Consider the following 10,389-nt stretch of genomic DNA (forward strand, 5'->3'; position numbering starts at 1 on the left):
CCTTGATTCCAGCTGTTAAAATACTAGTTTATACCAGGGACTTCTGGTATTGGTTCCTACTGGCATGAGCTTGAACTTTATGCTACTGAATTTCTTATTTTTTAAATACCATTTATTGAGATACTCCTGGCTTCCAAGTGATTACAGGATCAGGATATTGTACACAGTCTGTTTTCCCTATTTAGTAGCATTTTAAATAGTCATTGGCCAAGGGCAAATGACCTGTCTTCCAAATTTTGGAAACCACTGGCATCATGCTAGTATATGTGTAACTGGATCAATGCCTGGAAGATCTGTTTAGTAGCCATAATTTGCTTACATGACATGAATTTTTTTTTAATCATGATGTGGTTTAAAAACCCTCTAGCAACAGCAATTTAAAAGCAGTTTTATTCTTGAAATATCATGCATAAGGAAAAAAAGACAGATGACACTGTTCAAAGATTATTGTGCATTTTCTGTTTAATTCAATCAAATATGTTCGAGTACCACTGGGATCTTTTTTCTGGTTTTGAAAGTATATATTAATTTGCACAAGGAGATGTAGATTTTTCTGTAACACTGTAGAGAATCAAACTAGCACAGCTGGTAAGTTTTTGCTGTGTAAGTGATAAATAGTAATAAATTGAGGCCACTGTAGCTTTTGTTGTATGCAGGTCATTTTTTGCTTGAATATAAGATATGCTCCATGCATACAATAGATCTAAATAAATACTTATTTCAGAGAGGCCTGACTTGGATGTCTTTACTACGCACTGTTTTTTTTGATGGATTGCGCTTGGCTTCTCAAGGCCTTTTCATTTAAATCAAGGTCAATGGTAGTAATCTCTTGGTGGAATGTCAATCTTAATTATAGAGGAGATAACATAATGAAATTGAACTATGATTTTATGTAGATAAATTTCAAATGAACTTAGCCTGACATTTGACCTAAATAGAAATGCATATTTATAATAAATGTATTTGAAAATATTTGGGTATAAAGTAGTGCAATGGTGTTGAATAGCAGTACGTCTGTAACCAAAATACTGGAAAATTGATGTTATTTGAAATATTTTTAACAGTGGTCCATAGATATTTTAATTGACGATAATAACTTAATTTCACACTGGAAATAACATTGAATTCTGTCCATTTTCATGTACCTGCTGTCTATGAAAAGACTCCCTAATAGTTTATTTACAGTCAAGGTGGGAGCGAAATTGAATATAATTCAGAGCATCTTCAGACTGTTGTTCAAGCAGACTTACTATTTTCAACATACTGCTGTCACTGTAATAATGATCTCTGCAAGACACTCGGTATTGTAAAGGAATGTCAGATCCTCTAATTAGCAGTAGACAAATCCTGTTTAGAAGTAGCAACACAGAAAGGTGAAAACTAGACCAGGAGTGTAAATCTGGTGGGAGATGATAGATTAAAACAGTCAAAGTGTCTGGACGCATTTGGTTACTTACACATGTACCAATAAATGCATTATCCCACAGTCTGTAGACATTAGCTTCTCTGTTTTTAGAAACTCAAGGTGCATCTTTAAATGTGTGACCCAAGCCAAGAGTTACACCTGGATAACAAGACCATCTGTATTATTAGTGTGACATTGCAGAGCACTTGCAAGGCACATTGAATCTCGTGTTGTCACAGATGCATTGTTCAAGCTTAAAAGAAAAGGGGAAGAATTGCTTTGTAATTTTGGTTTTGGGGGTTTTTTGGGTTTTTTTTTTGTTTTGTTTTGTTTTTTTAACTGGTTAGGTATTATATTTGCTGAGTTTGGTAAATACTTTTTGGCATCTTTGTGCCCCATCTCAAGGTTTTTTGCTTCCTTCTTCTCTGTGGTATATAATTGTACGATTACCCCTCCCTTTGGCCAGAGCTTACCTTCTGTTGAGATGGAGGTCCACTGTACAGTGGATGAATAGCTAAGGCATAAACTCTAGGATTTCTTTACAAATTTAAGTTACGGTCCTTAGTTATGATGTATTATGACCTCCTGTTTTTTCTTTCTGTTAATAGGGTCTGTTTTTACGCTAAAAGTTCAAGTAAATGACATCATCAGTCATCAGTACCTGCGACAAGCGGTTGTAGAAGTGTTTGTTAACTACACAAAAACAAATTCTACTCTTACTGGAAGCAATGGAGCAGTATTAATAAAAGTTCCCTACAAACTAGGATTAAGCTTAACTATTGTATCATACAAGGATGGTTACATGTTAACACCTTTGCCTTGGAAGACTGGGAGAATGCCAAGTACGTAAGCCTCTTACAGTCCTATTATTAAACTGTATCTGTCGGTAATTAAATTTCTCTCTTCCTCAGCAGTCTGGGTAGTTACTGTCAACTGAAAATGACTGAATGAAGTCAGTCAAGGGAGGTGGTGCCTGTCAATGCAGATGTAAGGGTGAATAAGCTGTTAGACTTGTCAAAATTCTTATTCTAAAACTGAAAATAGCCCTTTTTAACTCTAGATTATACTGCAATACAATGAGTGTGTTCTGAGAAATTGTTTACCTAGACTTAGCAAAGGGCTGATAATGCATTTTGACAAAAATCATGTTGTCTTTAGTGATTCCTGGAGTGCCAATGCTTTGAGGGCTGTATAACAGGTATAACCTGTTATAGGTTCCTTTCAGCAGTGTTTCCTCACAAGTTTTCCTGTAACTACTGCGTGCTCTTAAAGTTATATGTGTGGGGTTTCTTTTTTAAGAGATGGACTCTTAAGAATTCTAGCCACTTGTTTATCCACAGAAGGCTTAAGGCAGTAGCAAACATACAACAGAGGTCTTCCTGCTTAACCACTAAAATTCCTGCTCTGAACAACAGGAGTAATTTATTTATCCAGTCTTCATATACTCTCTTTTAACTGCTCTATTCACTATTCCTTCAGAATTGGAGATCTTACAGGATTTTTTTTGGTTGCACAGTGTAACATATATTATCACTTTCCACAGTATACTCGTCTGTGACGCTTTCATTATTCCCACAAAGTCAAGCTAATATATGGCTGTTTGAAGATACTGTCTTAATTACTGGAAAACTGTCTGGTAAGTTCAGTGTATGCAGACCATAATCTAAACACTTTGTGATAACCATCTGTACATGTACAAAAAAAACCCCACACATGTTCATATTCTCATATAATACCTATCTACTTGAAGCCAGATTTTCAGTTAATTGTATAGCTGTATGTGTGGCTGTAACAAGTGCTAGACTAGAAATACACGAACCGTGGAGAAAATGGGTTGAAAACAGGTTGTTATGCTAAATGGATTTCTGAGCAGTAATAAAAACACTGTTTGCATGTTTTACCATTGCTAAAACAAAATATTATTCTTCTACAGATGCCAAATCTCAACCAAGTGTTCAGTTTCCAAAATTTTTAATAAAGCTTCCACCAAATCACCATATTACAAATGTTACAGCCTATCTGACAGTGCCAGAGCAATTTTTGAAAGTGGACAGCTTTCTCTATACAACAGGAATTCTTCTAAATAAATCAGGTATGTAAATGTATTGTTTAGGAATTTTTTTTAAAAGAAGTCTTCAAATGCACGAGTGCACAGTGTTTCAGAAAAACATACGCATAAATTAAATGGGCCTGAACCTGCTTCCATTGCATTAAATCACAAAGCTTTGTTCTATAGGAGTAAGCTATAAACAGATCGGGTAAGTAATTGATGTCACTCTTTATCTTGTTCCATATGTAGTATGAGAATATAACATATCTTACTACACTGAAATACTCCTTCGGAGTCTACTTTATATATACATGTGTGTGTGTATATATACGTATGTGTATGTTCAGGATTTCATGAGACTGTGGAACTGGTTTAGTAAACCTTAAAAATATGGTGATGGCCAGAGTGTATACTAGGTGAACCTAAAGAAATAAGTGAAACTGCAGCAGTTGACTTCAGCTGTGGGGTTTTCTGCATTTGCACTAGAATGGTTGGCTCTAGGAGCTTTACACCTAGCATACAGGTTGTATGGAAGCTCTAGTTTGGCTCACAGACAGTTAATCTGAGTAAGCCTGTTTGAAACCAAGTAGTCACTATATATACAGAACACGATATTACAATAATGTTTTCTGTGCATTTGCTTCACTGGAGAAGCAGTGAGTGATTTAATGAGTCATTATAACTCTGCTCATATGCAGCTGGATTTTTTTAGTATTTGTCATTCTATCAGGTATCTTATTTTATTTGCATACAGTAATCTCTGGTAGATTGTACTGTGTGCAGTTCCATCTTTCTTTTGTTCTTTTCTTCCTATTCCCAGTGGACCTGAAGCCATGAGGCTCTTAAATTCATTGCAGCCTGTGAGGAGGCCACTACATGGCTTATTTGAACTTGTCATGCTCTTTTCTTTAATTTTCATTGAATTAAAATCATCATATATATTGATATCTTGACTTACGTATTTTAAAACCTTTCTTATCTATATTTCACCTCTTTGAATGTAAAGCATAAGAGAATAAGCAGTGTTTCTCCCCTTCGAGTTTTCCTTTCAATCTGTCTGGCATGTGTTTTAAATTATTCATATACTCCTAAAGGAATAGGCTTCCTTTTAGGGCAGGTGGAAGCTAATTGATATCTGATGCACCAGGAGTTTTCTCACAACCAGCTTCTAACAGCTTGCATAGATTTAACATTATTCTGGTATTTACTAATTCTGTTTCAGCTTCTTTCACCATCCTGTCATATTGTCCATTCTGAAGTATTTGCAAATTAGTGTAAGGAAAACAAAGGAAACAAACTTTCAAGCTGCATTGTAAAGCTTTGTAGATGCAATGTTTCCTTTGAGTGCTTTGACAAGCCTCATGATTAACTATTCAGTTAATTATAACTGCCAAATTAGAAAGTTAATCCTTACAGGAAGGTTTGAGGACTGTTCAACTAAGGAGAAATGCATCAGTCATATATTTGCAGACATCTTCAGTTTGATTCAATGTTATGTATATTGCAATTATACAAAATTCTTATATTATATATATTTCACATAGGTTAGCTATTTTGTAATCAAATTATCTGTTGGGAAAAACCCTTCTTCCCCTACTCTCAAGCCAAGTTTTGCCTAACCATTGGTTCTACAGTCAGCATTGAACCTATATGTCAGAAGTCTGTTTCTCTTTTACAGATTTGGTATAGAAATGACTGGTTTTTATTTTAATCACAAGATTTTAAAAGTCCAGAAGAGATGTTGATTTTTATTTGACCAAGTTGGTGACAGCCCACTGTGTAGCTGAATGTGAATGAGGGCTTGCCTTTAGTTGTAATGAGGATAGCTTCTTAATTCTAAATATTTTTTTTAAAAATACACTATGAATGGAGAATTACAGACAAGAAATTTCTCATGTTCAGGTTTCAAAAGCATGGAATTAGCTCCTCTCGCTGCAATATGTGTAAACATTCTTTTGACTGGGAAAGAACTGAAAGTAAACGGTCCCATTCAGATTACGCTTCCTCTTCCCACAAGTACTGTAAAATCGGGAGATGCTATACCTGCATGGACATTCGATATGAAAACTGGTAAGTGGGCTAAATTATTTGTTATTCTACCTTTCACCACATATATGTAGTTTTGGGCACATGACACTGTACATTGTGGAACAGCGATGGCACTAATAAATGAGGTGGTGGTAAATAGTCATAAATTTTATTAGGGCTTCTGTATTGTTTTTTGATTGACTAGCTTGAATTGTTCAAAGGAATTTCCCTGCTTTCATTAGTTCAAAAAGCTTCGGTATAATTCGTTAGCACTCCTATTAAACAAATTTTTAATGTAATGGATTTTTATTTTCATGGGAGGCTAAGGATTCAGGGAACATACATTTTAGGTGATGTTAAATTTTAAGCCTGGTAACTTTGTGAATGCCTTCTTAAAAGAAAACAAATCAGAATTGAAGATTTGGATGTTTTGTTTCCTAGAGTATAGCTCTAAAGATCCTTTGACACTAAAACTAGAATAGATATTACTTCAGTTAACAAAAGCAATTCAGAAAGTGAAATGAAGGAGAAATAAGAGTTATCAAAGGGAATAACATAGTTCTTACAGTATGCATGGGAAGAGGAGGCTGCGGATTAGACATTCTAAACCTTTTGTCATCCCTTCATGTCTAATTTTAGTCAAGAGTGAGTAATGAGCTATGTACACTTACCCCATTTAGATGTCCTGTATTAGGTGTGTGTGCATTAGTGTACTGATTGTCTTACATTGTACGTTACACTTTCCATCACACTTCGTCTTGAAATATGCAAGTGAGTGAAGAGGTAAGTGTCTTACTCCTTATTAAGGCAAAAAGCTGTTATTCAGCTGTTGGAAGTACAGGAGAGGACACCAACTCTAACAAAGTGTTGTTTACACGTTCAAGAAAGAAACTGATCATCTTAATGAAGAACAACCAGAGAACATCAATTGAATTAAGAACATGCTAATAAAAAATTGGCTAGGTTGTCTCTTGGGAAAAGAGTGAATAGAATAAGTTTTGGAATAGAAGATTAAGTCTGTCTATACACTTAGAAGACTTCAGAGGGGTAAGTGGTGATAAGAAATAGCATTCTTCATCAAAGAAAGGAGTTTAGTCTGACATGGAAAAATAGCACAAGGGATTTTAATTTCTTGCTGCCACAGCCACTTTTGCCAGCTCCTGTGGTCATCTGTACCTATGCTGAGGTGTTTTACCTTGCTAAACAGAAAACTAGGTCAACAATGTTACTAAAACAAAAAGTTGACAGAGCTAGAGCAGCTTGGCACAGGGTCAGATTAGAGTATAAACCAGTGTGAGGTGTGTATGTGGGTGTTGAGGGGCCTACTCAACATACCTACTTAGGCATGTTGGCCTTGGGGGTGGAGCAAGAGCAGGAGCTTGGCATGCTGACCCAATAAAAACAATTAAAACAGTTGATTCCCCCCCCCCCCCCCCCCCCCTCAGTTGGGGTGTACTCTGATAGAGGTTCTGTAAAGGTAAATCGTTTGTGATGGGTGCTCACTGAGGTGTAGTGTTCACATGGAGCCTTTGCTGCTGCTTGCTGAGGAGAGGATAAGGAGGACTGTGGACAAGGAGAGAGACTTTTGGGGCATAACTCTAACTTCCACTTTTCCTTCCACTTCCTCATCTCTTCTCTACAGTGACAATTTGCAACTGTATTTGCTATTCTGGATGTTTATCCCTAAATATGTTCCTTTTATTTTTATCTTTGATCTGACACGTGCAAAACGACTAAGGTAATTGAGTAATAGCAAGACATTCCTTAGTCAGGCTTCTGCTGACTGAGGACAGCTGAACACCTCAGCTCTCCAGCAAGCATTTGAGAGTGTCCGGAAGTAGCAGTAAGCCCCTCTCTGAGCTGAATGGAGACCTACCACTGCACTGAATAATGAGGCTCTGGCATCCAAGATGTTGCATGTGGGATGTCCCCAGCAAGAAGTTGACACACACTTTTAAACTCTGAAGTCCTTGGGTAATATGTCATAATGGTAATCAGAGCTTCCATGTCAGTATTGAGAGTGGTAAGGTCTGTCTTTGTTGTGTAGACTGATCCATATGCACCAGAAAGAAGATAGAAACTGCTTTCCCATGTCTGCTCATGCGGTGTTCCCTGGGGTTACTTGAAATGTAATAGTACTGAGACTGTCCTGGAAAATGAGCTTTTGTAATTATATTTCAGCTGCTGTAAATGCAGAATTTGTTGATGTATATTGAATGTGGCTTCCTTCTTACTAAATATGTTGCCTCATTAGTACCAAAAGTACTTTGTGGATTTTAATAGAATTAACAAAAAAAACCCAAGCTTGCATTGCAACATTAAATTGGGAAGGATGTCCTTCTGATTGAATGGCAGTAAATCATAGAGAATATGTGCTTACTCATAAATCACATTTCAATGTTTTTCTTAATACATACTATTTTCTATGGAGTATATTGGGGTGGAGATATAATTTACGGAAGAGGACAGCAAAGATTATATAGCTTCTTATAGATTTGTTCAGTCAAGTTAGAACTTCTGGAGACCTAGAATTTTTTTTGCCTTTTAGATGTGGTGTTTTGTGTTGGTTTTTTATCTGCCTGTAAGTAGCCCCCCCTCTATACGTGTAAAACAATAGTTTTGAAGTATAGTGACATCTTGCCTTAGAGTTGACAGGACAGAGAATTCCAGGATCTGTTGTTGCCTCCACATGAGAGTTAGGGATGGAAGACTCTTCCGGCTGGCCTTGCTTCCTGAGCCTGGACAAGAGGTTTTCCAGGTAACTGAGAAACCTCCTCTTTCAGGGCTCTAGGTGGCTGCTGCTGCTATTCCCCTCTGCCAGCCACCACAAGTACCAGGAGAAGGCGGCTGCAAGTTTTACTGTCAAATGCTATTTTGTGTGTGCGTGTCTATATGTGCGCACATATGTGGCATGTATCAGTTCTCATCTTTACCTCCTGCCTGGTAGATATTTCCTTTTGCTTTGCTGAAAGGAGGGTCTTGGAGGAAAATTGAATTTATAGGGCTTATACGAATTATATTTTTTGCATGCTTTGGTTATTGTTGTTTTAAAAAAGCTGGCGGTTTTCTCTCCTTCTCAGTATTTGCAGTTTGAAAATGTAAAGTTGTTCATATGAGGTTGTTTTCTGTCCTTAGAATTTCACAGATGGCCCACAATAAATGTGTTCAAGTGCGTTAAGTATAATTCTGTCTCTTCTACTGCATGCTTTATTGATTGTAGAAGCTGGCATACCGTAATACCTGTCCTTGGCATTGCCAAACAGATGGTGTGGAATCTGTGTCCTAACAATAGACCTTCCTTGGGCTAACTGAGCTGTTACTGCCTTGGTGCAGGGAGGAGGAGAGAAACATTCAAGACAAACGTTGTTTATCCTATTGTAGCTTATTAGATTAAAATGTTTTCCCACTAAGTGCTGCTAGCTAATGTTAAACGTGTATTCATATCCTTAAATTTCCTGCTCCTTGATTTTTTTAGTCTCGGCCTTCATACATGCTTAAGCTCATATAATAGGATTTTTCAAATGATTTGTGTGCGTATCTGTGAAAGACACTTGTTAATAGAAAATGTATTATATTAAATTAATTCCGGTAAGTAACATTGATGCTTTGTTTCAAAGGAAATGTCCACACAGGGATATTTGCAATGAAATTGTCAGGAGAGAAAGTTTGCACGTTTAGCTGAAGCTGTGTAATAAATAGCATATAGGTCAGAAGTTTCAGTTTTTCCTGTGACCTTTTGTATTTTTGGTAATAGCTTAATTGCTAATGGTTTGAGGTATAGAAGAATCCTGCACGGCATGTGCAATACTTAGTCCTTTTTTTTTTCCAGGTGCTTGGGTAAGCCGTGGGCTAGGAATGGTAAAGGAAGCAGATGGTCAATTAGTATGGACATACACTGCTCAACACTTGGGCTACTGGATAGCAGCTCCACTGCCTGGAACAAGAGGTATTGCAACAACTGGCAAAGAAATTACTGAGTAACCCAAGTAACAATGTATTGTAAGGCTGTCAGTTTGATTGCTTAATTTAACCACAGAAATGGAAAAAGGACATGCAATTTCAACAGTTGGACAGCTTTTGTTTGAACCCTGATAGCGTGCCTTTGTGCATATAACCATTTCCTAGAACTTCAAATGCTATAGGGGGAAAAGTCCAGACTGTATTTGAACTCGTATATTTATACGATCACCATCTTTTGAAAGAAGCCTGCAAGGGAACTGTGACTATGGAGATCTAAAAATCAGCAGGACCATATTACTTAGTGTTGAGGATAATGTATGACAGGAGGAAATACAACAAGAAAATTAGTCTTGAATAAAACGGTCCCAGTGGATTCTGTTTTATGGAGACTTGTTGCATGTTTTGCAAATTCATATGAAGGGATTCTTATGGGAGAAATACAATGTAAGAATTTAAAAACAGAATGCACTTTCTGACAGAAGCACTAAATAGAAAATGTAGACCATGTTTCTAAGTCAGTTTGGACAACTAATACAAATGTAATTTGGCTGGAATTGAGTAGATGTCATGGTAAGGCTTTACTACTTGAGATGAACCTTTGAAGATCCATTATATTGTAACCACTGTTTGTATTTTCTAGTTTGCTGAAATAGCAAGGTGAAAAGAGAAGGATGAACGTAGTGCCATAGGAACACAAAATCACTTGAAAAGTACAGTTTAATTTATTAGTCACAGGTCTGCATATCAAGTGGAATTATTTGGTTTTGAGAACTAATTCTTGTCTGGTTTTGTTCTACAATCTAGAATCCATTATTAGTGCGGTTTCCAAGGACATAACAGCCTATCACACAGTGTTCCTTACGGCCATTCTGGGAGGTACTGTTGTCATTATCATTGGATTTTTTGCTGTTCTTCTTTGTTACTGCAGGTAAGCAAAAAGAAAGGC

General features: G+C 36.8%; 1 protein-coding gene across 1 annotated transcript in view; it reads left to right on the forward strand.

The window, feature by feature from the left end:
• The window catches only part of FAM171B (family with sequence similarity 171 member B), a 39,072-nt gene that overhangs the window by 20,689 nt on the left and 7,994 nt on the right, over positions 1-10,389 (forward strand). The window contains exons 2-7 of the mRNA XM_075511861.1: positions 2,014-2,247; positions 2,949-3,041; positions 3,339-3,497; positions 5,358-5,525; positions 9,313-9,429; positions 10,248-10,371. Coding sequence (XP_075367976.1) covers positions 2,014-2,247; positions 2,949-3,041; positions 3,339-3,497; positions 5,358-5,525; positions 9,313-9,429; positions 10,248-10,371 — 895 coding nt within the window. The remainder of the gene's footprint in view (positions 1-2,013; positions 2,248-2,948; positions 3,042-3,338; positions 3,498-5,357; positions 5,526-9,312; positions 9,430-10,247; positions 10,372-10,389) is intronic.

This window comes from Mycteria americana, chromosome 9 (genome assembly GCF_035582795.1).
Source record: "Mycteria americana isolate JAX WOST 10 ecotype Jacksonville Zoo and Gardens chromosome 9, USCA_MyAme_1.0, whole genome shotgun sequence".
NCBI lineage: Eukaryota > Metazoa > Chordata > Aves > Ciconiiformes > Ciconiidae > Mycteria > Mycteria americana.